Raw genomic sequence first — 25,004 nt, 5'->3', positions numbered from 1 at the left:
GGGACATCATGTCTCTCACCATCCACCAACGTCACGTTGCACCACAGACTGTCCAGAAGTTGACTGATGCTTTAGTCCAGGTCTGGGAGGAGACCATCTGTCGCCTCATCAGGAGCATGCCCAGGCGTTGTAGGGAGGTCATACAGGTACATGGAGGCCACACACAGTACAGAGCATCATTTCCTTGTCTTGAGGCATTTCCATTGAGGTTGGATTAGACTGTAATTTGATTTTCCACTTTGATTTTGAGCATCATTCCAAATCTTGACCTCCACGCGATATTAATTTTGATTTACAATTATCATTTTTATGTTTTATTGTTCTCAACGAATTCCACTGTGTAATGAATAAAGATTTGCAACTGTAATATTTCATTCAGTGATATCTTAGCCTTTCTTTTTATTAGTTTGAACAGTGTATATTTATTTTTTACCTGCTATTTTTCATTTATTTATTTTTCATTTATTTTTACACATTGTGTCCCAAATAAGGGGGAAGCACTTATCTGCAGGTATTTGCTAACAACCTGCCTGTTTTGCTGTATGCAAATCTTTCCCTGCTCCTGGTGGCGATTCCCCTACTTCCTCCGACATCTCATGAACAGAGCAGTTCCTCCTCTTCCACTTTGGGCTATTTTGATGGACAGTCTGCTCTCTGCTGCATTAGGTTGAACTTGGTGTCAATGAACATGACATTGGCGGTATTGCCCCTTCAACAAAGCACAGTGGAATAGTTGGAACTGTTCTGTTAATATGACATCACAGGAACTAGGAGCATCGCCTTCAGGATCGGTTTTATGACCGCCATGGGCTTGGAGAGATTGTCGAACAGCAGAAGAGGCAGATAGTTGGCTACTACCTGACGATAAACGCTTAGCCCCATAGGAAAAAAAAAAGTCCTGGAAAATCTCTTTATGGTCAGAATTCAATAAAGAGATTGGACTATAGGATTGAATACTAAAACGATCTTTGCCTGGCATTAAGATCAAAACTACCGTATTTCAGAATTCACCAACGAAGCAGGAAGTTGCTAGATAGAAAATAATAATTTATTCAGCAAAGTTAAAATTTGAGGACATAGAATATCTCACAGAACTCTAAAAGAAGTTAGCCAAGACCGGGCGCTTCATTTTTAGCAAATGAAGAACCCGCCCCAGAGATCTCCTCAAGTGTTATCGGTGCATTTAAATATCAGTGGCGTGATCTAATCATTTTGAGAGATCTACATTTAACAACAGTGCTTCATTTATTTTCACAGTGTAAGTGTAATTCAACTGCAGGTATACAGTGGTATGGAAGTGTTTGCCCCCTTCCTGATCTCCTATTCTTTTGCTTGTGTGTAACACTTAAATGTTTCAGATCACCAAACAAATTTACATATTAGACAAAGATAACACAAGTAATCACAAAATGCAGTTTTTAAATGAAGGTCTTTATTATTAAGGAAAAGAGAAATTCAAACCCACAGGGTCCTGTGTGAAAAGTGATCGTTCCATAATCCTAATAACTGGTTGGGGGCTACCCTTAGCAGCAACAACTACAATCAAGAATTTGTGACAACTGGCAATGATTCTTTTACAACGCTATGGAGGAATTATGGCACACTCATCTTTGCAGAATTGTTGTAATTCAGCCACATTGGAGGGTTTCTGAGCATGAGCCGCCTTTTTAAGGTAATGCTACAGCATCTCAATCAGATTTAGGTCAGGACTTTGACTAGGCCACTCCAAAGTTTGTTTTTCTTAAGCCATTAAGAGGTGGACTTGCTAGGGCATTTTGCATTATTGTCTTGCTGCAAAACTGAAGCTTCAGGTCACGAACATATAGCCTTACATTCACCTTCAGGATGTTTTGGTTCACTGGAGTCCCAAAGCTTTAGAAATGGCTTTATAACCTTTTCCATACTGATAGATTTCAATTACTTTTTCTCATTTTTTCCAGAATTTCTTTGACTCGTGACATGATGTACAGCTTTTGAAGATCTTTTTGTCTACTTACCTTTGTCAGGCAGGCCCTATTATAGTGATTTCTTGATCGAGAACAGGTGTGGCAGTAATTAAACCTGGGTGTTGCTAGGGAAATTGAACTCTGGTACCCAAAGATCTGCTAAACCACAGTTAATTTATGTTTTAAGGAGGGGGGAAATCACTTTTTCACACAGGGCCCTGTATGTTTGGATTTCTTTTTCCCTTAATAATGAAGACCTTCATTTAGAAATTGCATTTTGTGTTTTTTTGTATTATCTATGTCTAATCAAGAAGGGAAAACACTTTTTTCACACCAGAAAAAATTCTCAAAGTACTGTTTAACTCAATTTATCTATTTCTCTAGTCAAGACCTCACCACTTCCGCTGATTAATGTCGGAACTTGATAGGCCCCACTATTACTATTTACCCTATGTGATAACCATTTCCTTCCTATTCTGCAGGGGAAAGGCATTTTTGTAGAGGAGATGATCATTTTTAATTTGCATTCTTGTAGTCCTATATCATAGTCCTACCATTTATTTCTGTTCTCATTCTTCACTGTTGATATCTACATTTCTTCTAAAATCCCCAATCTTTGTTCTATTTTTCAAAAATTATCACTATCTATTGTTTTCCCTAGCTACCACCTTGATAATCATCTACTATATAATTGTCTAAGGGTCACTTCCGTCTTTCTGTCTTTCCTTCTTTCTGTCACGGATATTCATTGGTCACGGCCTCTGTCTGTCATGGAAATCCAAGTCGCTGATTGGTTGCGGCAAAACAGCCACGACCAATCAGCGACGGGCACAGTCCGGAAGAAAATGGCCGCTCCTTACTCCCCGCAGTCAGTGCCCGGCGTCCGCATACTCCTCTCCAGTCACCGCTCACACAGGGTTAATGCCGGCGGTAACGGACCGCGTTATGCCGCAGGTAACGCATTCCGTAACCGCTGCTATTAACCCTGTGTGACCAACTTTTTTACTATTGATGCTGCCTATGCGGCATCAATAGTAAAAAAAAATGTAATGTTAAAAATAATAAAAAAACAAAAAACCTGCTATTCTCACCCTCCGTAGTCCGCCGAGCCACACGCGCCTGCCGCCATCTTCTGTTCCCGGCGATGCATTGCGAAATTACCCAGAAGACTTAGCGGTCTCGCGAGACCGCTAAGTCATCTGGGTAATTTCGCAATGTATCCTGGGAACGGAAAATGGCGGCAGCCGCGCGCGTATCCCAGGGGTGAGTATATACCGTAACTATTTTTTTATTTTAATTATTTTTTAAACAGGGATATGGTGCCCACACTGCTGTATACTACGTGGGCTGTGTTAGATACCGCGTGGCTGCTCTATACTACATAGGCAGTGTTATATACTATGTGGGCTGTGTGATATACTCCGTGGGCTGTGCTATATACTGCGTGGGCTGTGCTATATATTACGTGGCCACTGTCATATACTGCGTGGGCAGTGTTATATACTACGTGGCTGCTATATTCTGCGTGGGCAGTGTTATATACTACGTGGCTGCTATATACTGCGTGGGTTGTGCTATATATTACGTGGCCAGTGTTATATACTGTGTGGCCTGTGTTATATACTACGTCGCCTGTGTTATATACTGCGTGGCTGCTATATACTGCGTAGGCTGTGTTATATAGTATGTGGCTGTGTTATATACTGCGTTGCTACTGTTTTATATTGCATGACCTGTATTAACGCATTGGGTATTCTACAATATGTATGCATATAGCAGCCACATAGTATATAGCACAGGCCACTTAGTATTTGTCTGCTATATACTACATGGCTCCTATATACTACGTGGCCTGTGCTATATACTATGTGGCTGCTATATACATACATAAATACATATTCTAGAATACCCGATGCGTTAGAATCGGGCCACCATCTAGTACATCTCATAAAGGCTTTAAATGTATCCCATACCATTAACTCTGAACTAATTCCTAAATTATTTTGAAAAAACAGTATTGACTCCAATTTGAATGCCTTATGTGAAGTTATAATGTTTAGTCCTCTTGGCTGAAACCTCTAAAACATTAATCCATAATCCGGTTTCACTACAACCTCAATCAATAACCCAGGGTATCAGACAGAGCCAGCGTATTCCAGGATCTGGTGAATGCCTCTTCATGAATCAGGAACGGTTGACAAGTAGTGTTGTGATTGCCTCAAATGTTACATCAGTCACTGGAACGAGATTTCTGGGAACGCCACAGCTCATCATGAATCAGGCAAGTTGTGGCATCACACCTATGTTGAGCTTGTCCTGCCCCTCCTCACATTTTGAGTGAACTGGAAGAAACTGTTGTGAAAATGCCAAAAGTTTCTAAATGTTTGCTCAACTCCAAGTTGCCTCACAATTTTGTGATTTTTTTTAAAGCAATTTACTCCAAAATTCTGTCAAAATTGCTTTGATGAATTGGGGCCTATGTGTTTTTGAAAAATAAGTGAGTTGTTTTGTCCATGGATAATGTGTTCTTCAAACATCGCTCTCCTATACTTATTTACCAAGGTGAGTCAATCTACAAAATAATGCACCATAATTAAGTTTATCCAAGCTCAAATTTATGACATTACTAAAATCTAACAAAAAAAGTAATTTCCTCACATCTCTCATGTGAAAAAATACCAATGCCAAAATACATTCCATAGGCTAAATTCTACAATGCAAGACCATATACTGCATGGAAATAATATCTGCACCCATGATGTTCTGAGATGCCTGAGTGTATCACCCAAACAATGAGTCTCCTGCAAACAGATGGTTTTACTTTCTTTAAGATGCTAAATGTCAGAAATCTTTTCCATGTCTCTCCTGGACTCTTCACAGTCCAAGAAATTTATTTTTATAACTCATTTGTCATAAAAGGACTTTTAATAAAAATACAAAGGGTTATTTTTCCTTCTCCATCTCATTCATCCCAACACACCCACTGCATCCCAATCCCTCCCAACACCCACACCCTCATCATCCCACACTCCCACAGAGAAAAGTCCTGGCATTGCCTAGGATCCTACACAGTATATACTCCTCTCTTCTAAGTTCCACATATTAGAGGGAACATTTCACCACGAAAATGCACACCCATCTGCAGGTACCATGTTAAAGAGCAGGGTGAACGGAGTAGATTGATATATAGTTTTGTGATGAAATATTCAGAATAACTTATTTTTTTCATCATTTAATCCTCTCCTCTTTTTGGGATTTTTGGTCCTTTCAGTGACTGACAGCTCTCTTTATATAAGTGTGCATATGAGGATAACTGTCAGTCACTGATATGACCACCCACTGGACCACAAAACTATGTAACGGTAATCAATCAGATCAGCTCCTCTTGCTCTATGACATGGTGCCTGCTGATTAGACTGCATTATCATGGTGCCAGGTTCTCTTTATAATGAAAATGTTATGTATCGTCAGACAAAAAGGATAATCATTTTTTATTTAGAGGCTACAAATTTACCTTCCAACCAACAATTTGCCCCTTATGGACTGCTAAAAAAAAATGACTGCACTGTTACAGACTAAGCACAGTTAAGCTGGATATAAAACTTTGTATTTAAGCTGCAAAGTCCTCAGTCTTTTTTTTTTTTATCTCAGCAAAAGCAGCTCTTTTCTTCCTGGTCTCCCATAAAAGTCAGTAAAGAGGGAAACTTTAACACCATTATATAGAATCTATCCCGTGTCTCGAGTTTGAATTCAAAGATAATTTCCAGCTTGAAATGCTAATAATCAACACAGTTAGTTCTGTGTCATGATCCCAATGGCAGGGGATCACTAAAGGACAAGCACAGATACAAACAAGCTCTAGGGCGATGGAACCTGAGCTGACCGCGACCCTGAACCTAACACACAAATAAAAGTAGCCGGGGAACGTGCCTACGATGATCCTAGACGTCTCGCTCCAGCCGAAGATCTAACTTCCCCTATTAGAAGAAACACAGACCTCTCTTGCCTCCAGAGAAATCCCCCACAGAAATAGCAGCCCCCCACATATAATGACGGTGAAATGAGAGGAAAGCACATACGCAGTATGAAAACAGTTTCAGCAAAATGAGGCCCGCTAAAGCTAGATAGCAGAGGATACAAAAGTGAACTGCGCGGTCAGCGAAAAACCCTTCAAAAAACCATCCTGAAATTACTTGAACTCATGTGCCAACTCATGGTACATGAGGAGCAATTTCAGCCCACTAGAGCAACCAGCAGCAAGAATCACATATCTGCAGGCTGGACTAAAAACCAAATTAAGCAAAACACCAAAACAGGAAAATCCAAACTTAGCTTGACCAGAAGGTTCTAGGAGCAGGGAGCAGAGGTAACAAGACACACTGGATACATTGATAACCGGCGAGGAACTGCCAGCAAAGCCAGGTTAAATAGGAAACTCCCATATGCTGATGGAACAGGTGGAACCCAGAAACCCAAGAAAGACAAGTCACCCAGTACCATCAGTAACCACCAGAGGGAGCCCAAAAACAGAACTCACAACAGTACCCCCCCTTGAGGAGGGGTCACCGAACCCTCACGAGAACCACCAGGGCGACCAGGATGAGCCCTATGAAAAGCGCGAACCAAATCATCAGCATGAACATCCGAGGCAACCACCCAAGAATTATCCTCCTGACCATAACCCTTCCACTTGACCAAATACTGGAGTTTCCGTCTGGAAACACGAGAATCCAAGATCTTCTCCACAACATACTCCAATTCTCCCTCCACCAGCACTGGAGCAGGAGGCTCAAGCGAAGGAACAACAGGTACCTCATACTTCCGCAACAACGACCGATGGAACACATTATGAATAGCAAACGATGCCGGGAGATCCAAACGAAATGACACAGGGTTAAGAATTTCCAAGATCCTATAGGGACCGATGAACCGAGGCTTGAACTTAGGAGAAGAGACCTTCATAGGAACAAAATGAGAAGACAACCACACCAAGTCACCAACAAGAAGTCGAGGACCCACGCGGCGACGGCGATTAGCAAACTGCTGAGCCTTCTCCTGGGACAACTTCAAATTGTCCACCACATGACTCCAAATCCGATGCAACCTATCCACCACCATGTCCACTCCAGGACAATCAGAAGGTTCCACCTGACCAGAGGAAAAACGAGGATGAAACCCCGAATTACAAAAGAAAGGAGAAACCAAGGTAGCAGAACTAGCCCGATTATTAAGGGCAAACTCGGCCAGCGGCAAAAAGGTAACCCAGTCATCCTGATCAGCAGAAACAAAACACCTTAAATAAGTTTCCAAGGTCTGATTAGTTCGTTCAGTCTGGCCATTCGTCTGAGGATGGAATGCAGACGAAAAGGACAAATCAATGCCCATCTTAGCACAGAACGTCCGCCAAAATCTAGACACAAACTGGGATCCCCTGTCAGAAACGATGTTCTCAGGAATCCCATGCAAACGAACCACATTCTGAAAAAACAGAGGGACCAACTCAGAGGAGGAAGGCAACTTAGGCAAGGGTACCAGATGAACCATTTTAGAAAAGCGATCACACACAACCCAGATGACGGACATCTTTTGAGAGACAGGGAGATCCGAAATAAAGTCCATGGAAATGTGCGTCCAAGGCCTCTTCGGGATAGGCAAAGGTAACAACAATCCACTGGCCCGAGAACAGCAAGGCTTAGCCCGAGCACAAACCTCACAAGACTGCACAAAAGAACGCACATCCCTCGACAAGGAAGGCCACCAAAAAGACCTGGCCACCAAGTCTCTAGTACCACTAGTACCAAATATTCCAGGATGACCTGCCAACGCAGAAGAATGGACCTCGGAGATGACTCTACTGGTCCAATTATCCGGAACAAACAGTCTTTCAGGCGGACAACGATCAGGTTTACCCGCCTGAAACTCCTGCAAAGCACGTCGCAAGTCTGGGGAGACAGCAGACAAAATCACCCCATCCCTAAGGATACCAGAGGGCTCAGAATTTCCAAGGGAGTCAGGCACAAAACTCCTAGAAAGAGCATCCGCCTTCACATTCTTTGAACCTGGCAGGTACGAAACCACAAAATTGAAACGAGAGAAAAACAGTGACCAACGAGCCTGTCTAGGATTCAGACGCCTGGCAGACTCAAGGTAAATCAAATTTTTGTGATCAGTCAAGACCACCACACGATGTCTAGCACCCTCTAGCCAATGACGCCACTCCTCAAATGCCCACTTCATGGCCAAAAGTTCCCGATTACCAACATCATAATTCCGCTCAGCCGGCGAAAACTTTCTAGAAAAAAACGCGCATGGCTTCATCACTGAACCATCGGAGCTTCTCTGTGACAAAACCGCCCCCGCTCCAATCTCGGAAGCATCAACCTCAACCTGAAAAGGGAGCGAAACATCTGGCTGACACAACACAGGAGCAGAAGAAAACCGGCGCTTAAGTTCCTGAAAGGCCTCCACAGCCGCAGGAGACCAATTAGCAACATCAGCACCCTTCTTAGTCAAATCCGTCAAAGGCTTAACAACACTAGAAAAATTAGTTATAAAACGACGATAGAAATTAGCAAAGCCCAAGAACTTCTGTAGACTCTTAAGAGATGTAGGCTGCGTCCAGTCACAAATAGCCTGAACCTTGACGGGATCCATCTCAATAGTAGAAGGGGAAAAAATATACCCCAAGAAAGAAATCTTCTGGACTCCAAAGAGACACTTTGAGCCTTTTACAAACAAGGAATTGGCCCGCAGAACCTGAAACACCTTCCTGACCTGCTGAACATGAGACTCCCAGTCATCAGAAAAAACCAAAATATCATCCAAATACACAATCATAAATTTATCCAGATATTCACGGAAAATATCGTGCATAAAGGACTGGAAGACTGAAGGAGCATTAGAAAGTCCAAAAGGCATTACCAAATACTCAAAATGGCCCTCAGGCGTATTAAATGCGGTTTTCCACTCATCACCTTGCTTTATTCGTATAAGATTATACGCACCCCGAAGATCAATCTTAGTGAACCATTTAGCCCCCTTAATGCGAGCAAACAAATCAGTCAACAATGGCAAAGGATACTGATATTTTACGGTAATCTTATTCAAAAGACGATAATCTATACAAGGCCTCAAGGAACCATCTTTTTTGGCCACGAAAAAAAAACCTGCTCCCAAAGGGGACAAAGATGGACGGATATGTCCCTTTTCCAAGGACTCCTTAACATAATCCCGCATAGCAGTATGCTCTGGCACTGACAGATTGAACAAACGACCTTTAGGAAATTTACTGCCTGGAATTAAATTTATAGCACAATCGCAATCCCTGTGAGGAGGAAGCGAACTGAGCTTAGGCTCCTCAAAAACATCCCGATAGTCAGACAAAAACACAGGAATCTCAGAAGGAGTAGATGAAGCGATAGAAATCGGAGGTGCATCATCATGAACCCCCTGACAACCCCAGCTTAACACAGACATTGATTTCCAGTCAAGGACTGGATTATGAGTTTGTAACCATGGCAGACCAAGTACTAGAACATCATGCAAATTATACAGTACCAGGAAGCGAATCACCTCCTGATGAACGGGAGTCATACGCATGGTCACTTGTGTCCAGTACTGAGGTTTATTCATAGCCAAAGGTGTAGAGTCAATTCCCTTCAAAGGAATAGGGACTTCCAGAGGCTCCAGACTAAACCCACAGCGATTGGCAAATGACCAATCCATAAGACTCAGGGCAGCGCCTGAATCCACATAGGCATCGACGGAAATGGATGATAATGAACAAATCAGAGTCACAGACAGAATGAACTTAGACTGTAAAGTACTAATGGCAACAGACTTATCAACCTTTTTTGTGCATTTAGAGCATGCTGATATAACATGAGCTGAATCACCACAATAAAAGCACAACCCTTTTTTCCGCCTATACTTTTGCCGTTCACTTCTGGACTGAATTCTATCACATTGCATTATCTCAGGTGACGGTTCAGACGACACCGCCAAATGATGCACAGGTTTGCGCTCCCGTAAACGCCGATCAATCTGAACAGCCATAGTCATAGACTCATTCAGACCAGCAGGCGCAGGGAACCCCACCATAACATCCTTAATGGCCTCAGAAAGGCCATCTCTGAACTTTGCAGCCAGAGCGCACTCATTCCACTGAGTAAGTACCGACCACTTTCGAAATTTTTGACAATAAATTTCTGCTTCATCTTGCCCCTGAGAGAGGGCCAACAAAGCTTTTTCAGCCTGAATCTCTTGGTTAGGTTCCTCATAGAGCAAACCCAATGCCAGAAAAAACGCATCCGCATTAAGCAACGCAGGGTCCCCTGGTGCCAATGCAAATGCCCAATCCTGAGGGTCACCCCGCAGGAAAGATATAATTATCTTGACTTGCTGAGCAGGGTCTCCAGAGGAGCGAGATTTCAAAGAAAGAAACAACTTGCAATTGTTCCTAAAATTCAGAAAACGAGATCTATCTCCAGAAAAAAACTCTGGGACAGGAATTCTAGGTTCAGACATAGGAGCATGTACAACAAAATCCTGTATATTTTGAACCTTAGCAGCAAGATTATTCAGGCTGGAAGCCAAACTCTGGACGTCCATGATAAACAGCTGGGATCAGAGCCATTCAAAGATTAAGAGGAGGAGGAAGTAGCCAGGCTGCAATAAGGCTAGGCAGCAAACTCTGAGGGGAAAAAAAAAAAAAAAAAAAACTTCCTCAGACTACTTATCCTCCTACTTCAGCCAATACAATTAACACTTTGTGGGCCGGTTATACTGTCATGATCCCAATGGCAGGGGATCACTAAAGGACAAGCACAGATACAAACAAGCTCTAGGGCGATGGAACCTGAGCTGACCGCGACCCTGAACCTAACACACAAATAAAAGTAGCCGGGGAACGTGCCTACGATGATCCTAGACGTCTCGCTCCAGCCGAAGATCTAACTTCCCCTATTAGAAGAAACACAGACCTCTCTTGCCTCCAGAGAAATCCCCCACAGAAATAGCAGCCCCCCACATATAATGACGGTGAAATGAGAGGAAAGCACATACGCAGTATGAAAACAGTTTCAGCAAAATGAGGCCCGCTAAAGCTAGATAGCAGAGGATACAAAAGTGAACTGCGCGGTCAGCGAAAAACCCTTCAAAAAACCATCCTGAAATTACTTGAACTCATGTGCCAACTCATGGTACATGAGGAGCAATTTCAGCCCACTAGAGCAACCAGCAGCAAGAATCACATATCTGCAGGCTGGACTAAAAACCAAATAAAGCAAAACACCAAAACAGGAAAATCCAAACTTAGCTTGACCAGAAGGTTCTAGGAGCAGGGAGCAGAGGTAACAAGACACACTGGATACATTGATAACCGGCGAGGAACTGCCAGCAAAGCCAGGTTAAATAGGAAACTCCCATATGCTGATGGAACAGGTGGAACCCAGAAACCCAAGAAAGACAAGTCACCCAGTACCATCAGTAACCACCAGAGGGAGCCCAAAAACAGAACTCACAACAGTTCTGCTGTACTGTTAGTTTTTCTGTACTGTGTTAGTTCTGCTGTACTGTGTTAGTTCTGCTGTACTGTGTTAGTTCTGCTGTACTGTGTTGGCTCTGCTGTACTGTGTTGGCTCTGCTGTACTGTGTTGGCTCTGCTGTACTGTGTTGGCTCTGCTGTACTGTGTTGGCTCTGCTGTACTGTGTTGGCTCTGCTGTACTGTGTTGGCTCTGCTGTACTGTGTTGGCTCTGCTGTACTGTGTTATTTCTGCTGTACTGTGTTAGCTCTGATCTCACTGCAAACGTTTTGTGTGACTATGTGAACAGACTGTCCGTCATTACATGGATTTATCTGGAATAAAACATTGGATAACGGATATCAAAGTATCATTTTATTCAACTTTTTAGGACCCGTATGCCCATAAAGAAGGATTGTGAGGGTTGATCCAACTGACAGATTGCCTTTACTAATCGCTTTGCATACTGCTATATCACATAACCCTTGTAGTAGTCTTTAAATGTAATGAATTAGTCAATAATTTGTCAAGTGTTTTTTCCCACTCAGCTCTTGAAAATGAAGTATATCGGCACCACAAGGCACCTCTGCTTGATCGTTCAACCCTAGGCTTCCCTGCCAGCAGGATTGTCAGTCATGATGAGGAACCTGTTCGGAAGAGCCACCAATTACTGGACTCTCTTGTTGAAACTGGTGGCATCACATTGCGAAGGCATGGCTACAACGATGGGACTCGAAGTAGTTCTCCTGATTCGGATCTTGAGTTTGTAGCTGGCACCAAAGCACGAATTAAGGAACTTGAAAAAGAAGCCGAATATTTAGAGGAGGCTTATCGTAACTATCAGCATAGAGTTATGAACACCGCTTCAATTGAGAACTACCCACTGGCAGCTAGCCTGCCGAACAGGGGTTACGTAAGCGGTATGGCACAACACAAAGTCACTTTTTTAGAGGACAATCTTACTCCACAGCAGCACATTCTATTAAATAGGCTTAAAACTGAGAAATACAAAGGCCTCCTGTCAGCTGAAGAAAGCCTAACCCCACCCCGGACCAAGAAGTCCTCGGCCCGCAGACTGTCCTCCACTCCTGTGTCAAAAATGGAAAGCAGTCAAGGAGAGAGAGGTTCTTTGGAAGGTAATAATAATTGTAATCATAATTAAAGGGGGTACTATGAGTTGATTAAAATGCATTTCAATCTACATTCTGTCGAAAACTTTAAAGACTCATATACCTCTGCCCTCTTTTATGCAATCCCTTGTGATTTTACTACTTTTCAGTGTGACTTTGCATCACAGCACTGCTGCTGCTCCTGGGAGCTTCTCATCCCTTCTGGGACACTACGTCACAGATCAGTGGCATAGCTTGTGTCTTTCTGTTAATGCATGCCAGTCCCCATGACCTACGCATATCACAGTCTGTGTGCAGGTCCCCCATCCCCTTCACTCTCGTTCTGCACTGACTGCACATATGACCTGTTATTTTCCTCTCCCTGCTTCTCCAGCTCTTTACCCACGTTTCTTGAGAGATCACATACAAGCTGTGAAGGTACAGGCAGTTCAGAGGGTGAGGTGGATGGGGCACATCAAACAAGCACATAGGCTGTGAGTAACCCTAATCAAGGGGCTTGACTGTCATAAGCAACAAGACAGAATCCATGCCTCCTGATTTCTGACTCCGCTTTGCAGAAGGGAGAGGGAGCACTTGGAAGCAGGTCTGTCAAAAAATGTAACAATATAAACAGCACATATTATTACATAGATCTCTTGGACCTAACAAGGCTGGTGTACTTATTTAGATAATCTTTGTGAGAATAGCATCCTATTTGAAAGTTTAAATGGAGTGTCCTCTTTTATTAAAAGTTAATCCTTGCCTGCAGGCTGTTATAAAGAAACAAACAATGCTGTACTCCCCTTCCCTGGGTCCACCGACTAGGCTTGTCGCTGCTCCCAGTATTTGGATTTCGCTGATGTCACGTTGACCGCACAACAGCCAATCGGTGAGCTCCGCAGCTCTGAATGGAGCATTCCCATATAGATGGAATGACCCGCTCAAAGTCATTGAGCCCACTGATTAGCTGCAACGCTGTTGACATGACATCAGCACCACAGCCAAAGCTGAATACTAGGAGCAGCAGAGAAATCCGCCGATGGACCTGGGGAAGGGGAATACAGCATGGTTTTTTCAGTAATAACAGCCTGCAACCAAGAATTAACTTTTAATGAAAGAGAACATCCCCTTTAAGCTTCATCTCCACCCACCCTAGTGTGATTGACAGCTTCTCAGTGTTCCTCCTCCTCTGCTACCGCTGAGATCTCATGCTTGTGAATACAAGCTGCTGAGGTCCAGCAGGCTGGGGCAGTGAATGGAGACTAATCATTCTTGGAATCATAACCTCTATCACTCTTTAGCTGGACTCATAAAATGGAGTTTTAAAGTATGTACATCAGCCTCATCAGGTCTAAGAAATGTATTTAATGATAGATACTGTTATTATAGTAAAGTGTGGTGGCCGTTTCTTCCCTAAAACTGTATATGTGTATGTACTGTAGCGTCAGTGTGTTAATATCCTCACCTACCGCTGCCTGGTATCCAGCGCCATTCTGGTCCTCTTCTGAGCTACGTGATCTGGCAGGTCAGACTATCCTGACCACTCCATGTGTGAGCAGGAAGGCTCTTCTACAATGTAAGTCTATGAGGCCTTATTCTGACGCTTCATGTACTTACATTGTACAAGCCCCTTCCTGATCACACAGAGCGCAGCAGGTCGGATAGTCTGAAGAGCGGTGACGTCACTTAGATGGGGAACTTAACGGAGCTGGATCCCGGAGAAGAAGGTGGTAGGTTACCGGTAATAGGAAAAGGAGTCAGCTCACCCACTTTGCAGTTCGATTCTTGGAGACCGGCAATGCCGCAGGGAACCTAGATCAAGCAGAAGGATTCTAGCATCAAGGATCTTCAGAAAATGTTCAGAGCCCCATTGGGGATGTTCTGTGCAAACGCGATTCAGACCAAAAGCTCTGAAATTTCATGTATTGGATATAATCGCATATATAAAAACACTAGCAAGTCAGCGTTTCATGTCATATCCTGTTGTCGACACATGGTCTCAGTGGTTCAATCAGTACCAGGCATGTGGACCATATAAAACCACACGATATAAAAGCAAAAAAGTTAGCAATAGAGATAAAACACACACAACCGAAAACTGTCGACAATTCATAATGGTATTTGCTATTCATGCCTTGGGGTGGTCTGGTGTGCAAGTTGTAAATCCATCATGATTCCCCATTAAGCAGTTTCCAGCAGTGGTCCCCACCCCAATATGGTCTGTTAACCCATTCTATCCCCATACTAGTGCAAGATGCGGTATCTCCTCTATGGTGGTGGAAAATGTTGTGTTGCTCCCGAGCATGTAGAAGTAAGTTTATGTCTGATGCGGTTTATGATGGGCCGGTTGTACAGCCTGCGTATTGGATGTTCCAGCTGTGACCGGTTATAAGGTCAACTACATGCAATGAGTTAGAATTAATGAAGTTATGAATATTATGTGTCCTATTGGTGACAGAAGATGTAAAATGGGTGGAATTAATAGCGTGTTTGCAACATGTAAATATTGAATGACCACATGTGAAAAATCTCGTTATATGTAACCAAGTATTCTTAGGGTGAGTGTCTTCATTAAGGCTACTTTCACACTAGTGTCGTACGACGCACGTCGCAATGCGTCGTTTTGGTGAAAAAACGCATCCTGCAAAGTTTTCCCCATAGACTAACATTAGCGACGCATTGCCACACGTCGCAACCGTCGTGCGACGGTTGCGTCGTGTTGTGGCGGACCATCGGAACAAAAAAAAACTTTACATGTAACGTTTTTTGTGTGCGTCGTGTCCGCCATTTCCGACCGCGCATGCGCGGCCGGAACTCCGCTCCTTCCTCCCAAAGTACCAAAAGCAATTGGACAGATTCAATAATTTTAAATAAAATGTTCATTTTTAGTACTTGGTTGAAAACCTTTTTGGTGGAAATGTAACAAAAAATCCACTACAAATAATATGAATTCTCAAATGACAGAGGGATAGTTACTGTAAGTATGTAAATGATATGACAGAGAGGTGATGGCCAATTTGTGAGGTATGCACAGGTATAATCCCGCAACGTCACTAGATAACCACATGCAATGTCTTGCCAATTAGTACCATCTAGAGAAGAAATCACGTGTTTCGTATCAGGAATATAGGCGGCAGTTGTTTCACCAGTGGTTGTAGTAGGTATAGATCCACCCAGGAGCTGAGCTTCTCTCCCATACTCCCAATCCCTGCCACGATACGGCACAATGGATGGCTGAATTTATCTTTGTGAATTTTAGGAAGTTAGTGGAATATGGGGATAGAGGTGAATTGTGTAGAAAGATCTTTTGGAGACTTTTCTGTTGTTATAGCCCCCATGTTAACACACTCTTTGAGAGGTATCTTGAGTTCCTTTTGGAATTTATTAATGGGATTGATTAATTCTATGTTTTACGGTAGAGGGAGGTGAGTGGAGAGGGTAAAGTAGGGGAGAGTGTTTGAAATGGGCGGTGGAGCCCCACTCTTGATAAGAGGCAGAATGTGTAGCATTGGGAGGGTTAGGGGATAAGTTGGGTTTTGGCAGGGGGGGTGGGGGAGGTTAGATAGCTCATACTTGGGAGTGAAGATACTATTAAGGATGATGAGTCACATGATAGGAGGCCGCTTTAAGATACTGAGCTGGAATGTAAGAGGCCTTGCGGATAAGTCTAGGCGAGCGGCGAGTTTGCAGTATGTTCGAGATCAAAGGGTTTCAATGATATGTCTGCTGGAGACGCATTTGGTGCGGGAGAGGGTGGATGTACTAAATAGGCGCTGGATACAGAGGGCATACGATTCTACCTTCTCTACGTATTCAAGGGGTGTGTTATTGTTGGTACCCGTGGGAGTGCATTATGAAGAGGTGAAGGTACATGTGGATGTGGATGGTCAGTACGTGGTGGTACAATGTAAAATAAATGGAGTGTTGATGTGTATAGCGGCAATGTATATTCCACATCCTTACTCAAGTAAGAAAATTAGAGAAGTGTTGGAACGGGTGGAACGTTGGGACCCGATACCATTTCTGATTATTGGTGATGTTTACAATATATGTGATGACTTTTGGGACAAAAATAAAAACTTCCAGAATAGGATGGGGGGACACATTACTACGTTTGGTACCTATGTTCGTGAAATAGGTATGATTGACCTATAGAGAGTTAGACATGCTGGGGAGAGGGGGTATTCATGTTATTCACCGGCTCATGGTACCCTGTCCAGAATTGATATGGCTTTAGGTAATCGTCTGTTGGACACGATGGTGGGAGATGTGCGGTACTTGCCGAGGGCCCTCTCAGACTATAGCCCAATTGAGGAGAGAGTGGAAGATCCACCCTAACTGGCTACACAGTATAGATTTAGATAATATAAAACAGCAGGTGACGGAATTCTTTGTGCTGAATGATGGGAGTACAGTTACTCTTACTGTTTGGGAAGCCATGAAGGCGTACGTAAGAGGGCTGCTGTTTAGAGATATTATTAGATGTAAGGGGAAGACGAGGGAGGCAGAGAAGGTAGCGGCTGATGAGCTGAGGGCGGCGGAAGACGAGATGGTAATAATGGGAACTCCTGAGGCTGGGAACAGATTAAAAGTAGCGCAAAATCATATGGAGACAATTTTGTTGGGAGAGGCTGAACGGAAGCGGGAATTTCAGAGGCTGACTTATTATCAGGAGCGCGAGATTGTTGGCCATATGCTGTCGCTGGTGGCTTCTGCCCAGAGGAGTACTTCGTTTGTCCACTCGCTGGTTTCTGGAATTGGTACTAGAGTCTCCAAAACCTCGTAGATTTTTAAGGTTTTCGCGGACTTTTACGCAGACCTATATTCCTCTCGGGTGGATGCGTCGGTGGGAGACACAGTGGTTTTCCTGGAGGGACTGGGGCTGCCGAGACTGAGTGAGGAAGACCGAGAAAGCTTGGAGGCTCCTATTACGGAAGAGGAACTGGGTCAGGCTCTACAATCTATAGCTAATGGGAAGGCGCCTGGAGTGGATGGGTTACCCGCTGAAATTTCTAAAAAATATGGGGGATGTGTTAGTTTCCATATTAAAGGCGGTACTAGATGAGGCTATGGGTAGAGGGTATTTGCCAGCATCCATGACAGAAGCCATAATAGTGGTAATTCCAAAGGAGGATAAAGATTTGGGGAAACCTGAGTCATATCGGCCAATTTCTTTGCTCGCTATAGATGTCAAGCTTCTGGCCAAGGTGTTAGCGACCCTTTTGGCGAGTATTATCTCTAACCTGGTGCACCCAGATCAGTCTGGCTTTATGCCTGACAGATCTACAGCAGTCAACCTCCGGAGGCTGTTTATGAATTTTCAGCTTAAGTCTGACAACTGTGGCCAGAGAGTTATCGAATCTTTAGATGCCCATAAGGCATTCGATAGTGTGGAATGGGGATATCTCTGGCAGGTGCTGAAGTGCATAGGCTTTGGCTCGCGGTTTGTGTCCTGAATTCAGCTGTTGTACTCGCGGCCGGTGGCTAGAGTTAGAGTGAATGGGGAGTTATCCCATTCTATAAATCTAGCTAGAGGGACAAGACAGGGGTGTCCGCTCTCTCCTCTTTTGTTTGCTCTGGCTGTGGAACCATTGGCCACCAAAATTCGACAGTCTGACGAGGTGTCTGGGTTTAAACACGGGATAATTGAAGAGAAGATAGCGCTGTACGCAGATGATAGTCTACTGTTTTTGGCTGACCCGGCCGCTTCTTTGGAGGGTGCCATTGGGCTTATTGAAAGATTTGTTTTTTTGTTGGGACTGACGATAAATTGGAGTAAGTCAATTCTGTTTAAAGTGAATGACGTGGGGGAGGATGGGAGTGAGCTTCTGGAGGATGGGCAACTTAAGGTGGTAAATCAATTTAAATACTTGGGGATATGGGTCTCTGTACCAGTCACGGACTTCTTACATAGGAATCTGACTCCTGTTTTAGGTGTACGTAAGGCAAAGGTGGATGCTTGGATTAAGCTACAACTATCTGTGGTGGGCAGGGTTAATCTCATTAAAATGATTTTGATGCCCAAAATACTATATGTTCTTCATAATGCGCCAGTTTGGATACCGTGCGGGAAATTTCGGCAGATTAACTCCCTGTTCAGGAGTCTGGTATGGGGGAGACAGTATCCATGTATCAGACTTGAGACTCTTCAGTGACCCAAGGAGGATGGTGGCTTGGCTCTGCCCAACCCTGAAGTACGGTATATTTTCTTGCAGCCCAGTCAGCATTTAAAGGGCTGGGCGCATGCGGTGTCGTCCAGTGCGGTACAGTATTTGATGGAAACGGTGACGAAAAGAAGTCCAGTAATACAGTCTCTGGAAGATGGTTCCCTGGGGGCGTTGGGGAAATTGTATCCAACTATATTTTTATGTAAGCTGTGGGGCAGATTGAAACAAATTCGTGGGGTTACGGGTCTGACCATTATGGCATAATAATAATCTACCGGAGTTTGTGGCATTGGGGGTATTACCAGAGTGGCAGGCCAAGGGAATTCACTATGTGTATCAGATAATTGAGCAGCGAGAGCTGAAATCCTTTTCCCAATTGCAGGTGGAGTTTGGACTCATGCCCTCGGAGGAATATCAGTATGTGCAGATGAGGCACGCATTTGGAGCTCAAAACAGGGGTGAATGTATTAGAGTCCAAGGAGATATAGTGTTGGAATATGTGTGCGATGAAGGGACTACGAGGGGGGTTATTTCCACCCTATATAAAGATTTACTACATACATACCTTTTGGGATTTCCGATAAATGCGAGAGCTAAGTGGGAGAGGGATCTGGGCCCACTGCAGAATGAAACTTGAGAGTCGGTGGTGGAGTGGGTTCCACGGCTGTCACTAAGTGAACCGTATAGGCTGTCACAGCTCTATATAATACACAGAGTGTACAAATCTCCGGAAGTATTGTATAAAGCAGGTTTGCGTGCTGACTCTGAGTGCCCGAGGTGTAAGACTATAAATGCTGGAATAGATCATATGATGTGGACTGGCTGCTTTTTGGGTGGTGGTTTTGAGTCGTGTGGAAGGAAACGTATAGATGCACGGTACCAAGGGATCCGATGGTATGTTTACTGGGATATGTGGATGAGATTGGAGTTGACAATACCCTGAAGACAGCAATTGCCAGATTGTTGTATATGGCCCGAAAGGTAATAGCACGAAACTGGATTAAGGAAGAACCGCCCACAATACGAGAATTCCTTCAATATGTGAAGCAGGGTCTGACACTGGAAAAAGGGATTCATAAGAAACGGGGGAAAATAGAAATGTTCGATAAAATGTGGTCTTCGTGGCTCGAAATGGGATAGAGGATAGGTGAAGGGGAGGGAGAGTCAAGGGCCTGACTCGGTGAGAGCAAAACATGGTGTATGCGGGCCTAAATAAATAAGATAAAATTCATTAAGTATCACTAATGGATGTGTTATTAAAAGAGGGGAGCTGTCTTGCGGGGGTTGGGAGGGATTAGTTGGGAATGTTGGGGTTCTGGAGTCTGGAAAATTTTGTACTGAAAATTAAGACTATAATATGTGCACTGCAATGTTATACTTAATAAAATCTATTTGAGTTAACACCGCCCACACCAGGCTCTCAATGTACATAGCTATAGACAGTGAGCTGCTTATCACAGAAGGGGGCGGAGTCTGACCTGCACCAGCTAGTCACAGCAATGTTAATCACAAAGTGATAAAAGCTTCAGTGTAAATACACAACAGCACACAGCCGAACATGTGACACATCGTTGTGTTCAGTGTTTTAACTCCTACCTCATGCTATCCTCAAATTACATAGCAAAAATGTGCTGACAGATTCCCTTTAAGTAAATCACTTTATCAATGGATACTGTATTTTTTTGTTGTGCATTACATATAAATTATTTATATATATAACTTCCCTAAATGTCTCATTACAGATGGCTCCTATATTTCATCATCTCACCACAGCCTTAATCATAGGCTATCTCCTATTACGAAAGTAGCACAGCATCCTTCACAGAGCCGTGATGTGGTGGATACTGCAGCAGTAGATGAAGTTGAGCAGCAGTCCAGGTATAGGATCACAGATATATAGTGATTATTTCTAAACTCGGATGAGCAATTCCTCTCTGCCGTTACCAGCCTATTAGATGGCAGCAAGTCAGTTCTTGCGCTTTTACCATCTCTTAGATGACCTATACATTCACATCCATGTTTGAATAATAGGCATATTTTAAAGAAAATACTTGTGTTCCTTATAATATAATAATTATGGAGCACCTTTTCTTAGAATTTTATGTTACGGGGGCTCCTCCTAGAAATTTATGAATACGTTGACAGATGGTTATTACCTTTTAAAATTTTAAAGGGGTGTGTCCGTACGCTGTGTGACATGATCACTGACTGAACCGGATAAGAGGGTGTAGACAACCCCCCCTCCCCCCAGCTGGCGACACCTAGTTGTCAATTTATTAGTCAATAACACGGGAACAGTACATTGTTTTATCATGATAAATACAATATATTGCTAAAGGCAAGTTAAGGCTACTTTCACACTAGCGTTAACTGCAAACCGTCACAAAAACGTCTTTTTCCCGAAAAAACGGATGCGTCAAAAAACTGCAAAACGTATGCAACGCATACAGCATTTCGACGGATCCGTCGCAAATCCGATAAACGGTTGCGTTGAAATGCTGGATGCGTTGCATACGTTGCATACGTTTTTACCATCCGTTGCATCCGTTTTTACGACGGATCCGTTGTTAAAATGGGAGGCACCAAAATTTGATTGGCTACTGGAAACTAAGGGAAATCTATATACTGACTGTATTTACAGCCCATCTTTGAGGGTTTTAGTTTAGTGGCAAGGATGGATGGTGTAATTGGGAGGATTTCGAGCTTGGTTACTGAGGTTATATTTGAGACGAATCGCCTGGATATCATAGTGCGGGAGAAGGAGGCGGCAGCAGAAAGATGGAGGATGCAACGGAGAGTGCGACGATTCTGGATACATCCAATCAATGAGCTGCGGATGACCAGGGGTGTCCAGTCCACTCTCTATCTGGAGTTGCGGTGCAACCCACAGAAATTCTACAATTATGTACGGATGAGAATGGAACATTTTGATTATTTGGTTGGAAAACTAGGGGATGTCATCCAAAGGCAGGACACAAGGATGAGGCTTGCCATCACACCGGCGGAGCGGCTCCTGGTGACACTGCGGTAAGCATCTTTTTTTCTTGTGTCATTGCTCATATTGAATGTTATTACATGCTGCAGCGAAAACTGCGCTGACACATTGCGCAGCATTTTCTGCAGCATGTAATTTTTTGGTTTGTTTGAGGCCATTCCACTGGGTTTTTTTTCTTGGTCATATTGAATGTTATTACATGCTGCAGAAAAAACTTCACTGACACATTGCGCAGCATTTTCTGCAGCATGTAATTTTTTGGTTTGTTTGAGGCCATTCCACTGGTTTTTTTTTGTTGATGGTCTGTGCAATTTTTTTTTACATTTTTTTTTTTTTCTGCAGCTTCCTAGCTACGGGTGAGTCTCTGACTTCACTCCATTTCCAATTCAGGCTGGGGATTTCCACTATTGGCGGAATTGTGAAGGACACATGTCGTGTGATTTGGGACACTTTACAGCCGGAGTATATCCCACAACCATCAATGGAAATCTGGTTGAGAAGTTCCGAACAATTTGAGAGAATTTGCAATTTCCCAAATTGTGTTGGTGCCGTGGACGGCAAACACATAAGGATTGCTAAACCGGCAGGAACAGGATCAGAGTACTATAACTATAAAAAATACTTCTCCATTGTACTCATGGCTATTGCAGACGCCAACTGCCGATTCCTTGCTGTGGACATAGGAGCGTATGGCCGGTCCAACGACTCCCAAGTTTTTAAAAACTCTCCGATGGGTCGCTGCCTGTATGGAGATACATACAATTTCCCGCCAGCAAGACCGCTCCCAGGAACAAGTGAACCAGCCATGCCATATGTGTGTGTAGGTGATGAAGCCTTTCAACTGTCGCCGCACCTACTGAAACCATACAGCAGCCGTGAATTACACCGTACCAAGCGGGTATTTAATTACCGTCTTACCAGAGCAAGAAGAGTAGTATATTGACGGCAAAGTGGAGAGTTCTGCTGACGGCAATAAAACTGGAAACCAAAACTGTAGACGATGTTGTCAAGGCATGTGTGGTGCTCCATAATTTTGTCATTTCAAAGGAGCCCGTTACCTTGGATGACGAAGAACTGGAGACAACCTTGTGGGATTACCGCAGTGCCTCTGTTCGCTCCACCGGTTCTGTTACTAGGATGAGGGACCAGTTTGCGGATTATTTTTTGTCACCTGTTGGGCGGATTCCATGGCAAGACTTCATTGTGTGACATGTTTTTCATGGCTTTTGTTGTTTATGTCAAAATTGTGTTTTTTTTGCAACAAAAAAAAAAACCAAAGTGTGGTTTGCTTGCTAATATAAAACCATTTTGTTATACCTTTAAAACGTCTGGTGTTTCTTTTCACTTTAGAACCTTTTGATATTTACCCTATTACCTTAATGAATCAACACACAGAGTAGATTTTAAACCGGTAAGATTTTTATTTAAAACCTTTTTTTTTTAGCATTTTAGAAAAACATTTTGTTTTTATTTTCCCAAAAAAAATTTTTTTCAAAATGTAAAAAACTTTTACAAATGTGGGACTGCAAGTCCTGGTAGTGTCGGGTGGAGTAACTTTGGGAGGAGGGGCTGGAATGTTGGACCACATCGGTAGGTGGGATTGGGGAAACCCTACTTGTTTGTTCTGCAGAAGGGTGTTGTAAAGCAGGAGGCTGACCAGAGGGGGGTTGTGTTGGGGTAGTTGTGCAACTGAATGGTGAAAAGCTGGGAAAGGAAGAAGAAGAAAATACTGGGGAATACATTGGGTTTGTGGGCCTGGTTTGGTAGTGGAACTGACGCTGATATTGGGGGGCATGATGTGGAAATGGTGACTGGGATGTGTGGGGAGGTGTGGGGGTAGATTGGGGTTAGTTTATGACCTTGAGCAGAGCGTTATGGCAGCTATTCATTACCCGCATCTGCTGATCAAAAGAAAGCTTTTCCATGCTCCTGAGCATGGATTGAAAAAAAAGATTTGCCGGAGCTTGACTTACATCTAAATGCAGCCTATCCAAGCGACTGCTGATTTCATGGTGGGATTCACTCATGCGTGATTGCACCATGTTGAAACCAGCAGTCACTTGTTCTCCCAAAATTTTGAAAGAACTTTGGAAGGATGCATTTAGATGCAAGAACTCAGGAGCATAGCTCCTTTCCTGACCCCTCTGACGCTGCCGCCACGAACCTAACGGTGGTGTAGAGGTGGCAGGGTGAGAGGGGTGGGGTAAAGGGAACGCTATCTGTTGAGCATCAGATGCGAGTAATGAAGGCTGCGCTACAGTGCCTGAGGTGGATGAAGTGGAGGGGACAGAGGTGTGGGGCCTACCGATGTGGTCCCCGGTGGCGGACTCAGGAGGGATCGCTCCAGAGGGCGCAGAGGAAGATGCAGGCGCACGGTGGCTGGAGAAGGTGCTGTGAAAGAAAAAAACAATTAATATATTGATATGGAAAAGCCCGGACTGAAACAAAAGTTTTGTGATTAGACAGGTTCTTACTGGGATGTTGAATACTTACACTCTACTCAGCATTGTTTGCCTCAGGAAGGAGAGGGCAGGGCCGTATCTGTACCTCCTCTTCTTCCTTCCTGCTGAGCCACTCGGGGCCTGCATCTCCTGGTTAAATTCCCTCTTAAAGCGATCCCTCAGTGACCGCCACCGCTTCCTAACCTTGCCACCTGTGAAGACAGGAATGAAGAAAAAAAAAAAATTGGTAAATGCAAGACATTACATTCAGCTCTAAACATCACTGAAAAGTGAATACTTACATAGTTTGCTCTGCTGCTGTGGAAGAAGGTCCTCCCACCTCGGAAAGATGTTCCGGCATACTTCCAACCAGAGCCGACGGGTGACACTGGTGTCAGCATGCCTGCGGTCAGCCATGTTCCACAGCGGCTCCCGCTCGCGAACCTCCTCGATGAGGGCTTCGATTTCAATATCTGAATCTTCTGCGGGAGCACGCTGTGAAGCCTGTGAGAAAAAAAAAAAATAAAGAAATAAAAATTAGTAGACTGAAACAAAAAAATTAACAATGGAAGCCCCACAAAAAACCAACTCACTGATGGCCGACCGCGGCGTCGATTCCGCCGACTCTGGGAGCGCCTGGGAGAACCTTCATGCTGTGCTGGAAGTTCAACAGCAGCAGCAGGAGACTGAAATAAAGGATAAAAAAAATTAGCTTTAATGTATGTACAGTTAGGTCCATATATATTTGGACAGAGACAACATTTTTCTAATTTTGGTTATAGACATTACCACAATGAATTTTAAACAAAACAATTCTGGTGCAG

At 43.7% G+C, this 25,004-nt stretch overlaps 1 protein-coding gene across 5 annotated transcripts in view; it reads left to right on the top strand.

Moving 5' to 3' along the window:
• The window catches only part of OFD1 (OFD1 centriole and centriolar satellite protein), a 143,080-nt gene that overhangs the window by 92,324 nt on the left and 25,752 nt on the right, over positions 1-25,004 (top strand). For all 5 annotated transcript variants that reach the window (XM_069757724.1, XM_069757725.1, XM_069757727.1 and 2 more), the window contains exons 16-17: positions 12,017-12,604; positions 20,487-20,622. In XM_069757724.1, coding sequence (XP_069613825.1) covers positions 12,017-12,604; positions 20,487-20,622 — 724 coding nt within the window. The remainder of the gene's footprint in view (positions 1-12,016; positions 12,605-20,486; positions 20,623-25,004) is intronic.

The sequence above is a fragment of the Ranitomeya imitator genome, chromosome 3 (assembly GCF_032444005.1).
Source record: "Ranitomeya imitator isolate aRanImi1 chromosome 3, aRanImi1.pri, whole genome shotgun sequence".
Lineage (NCBI taxonomy): Eukaryota > Metazoa > Chordata > Amphibia > Anura > Dendrobatidae > Ranitomeya > Ranitomeya imitator.
The sequence above is the reverse complement of the archived record's forward strand: the minus strand, read 5'-3'. Positions and strand labels throughout refer to the sequence as shown.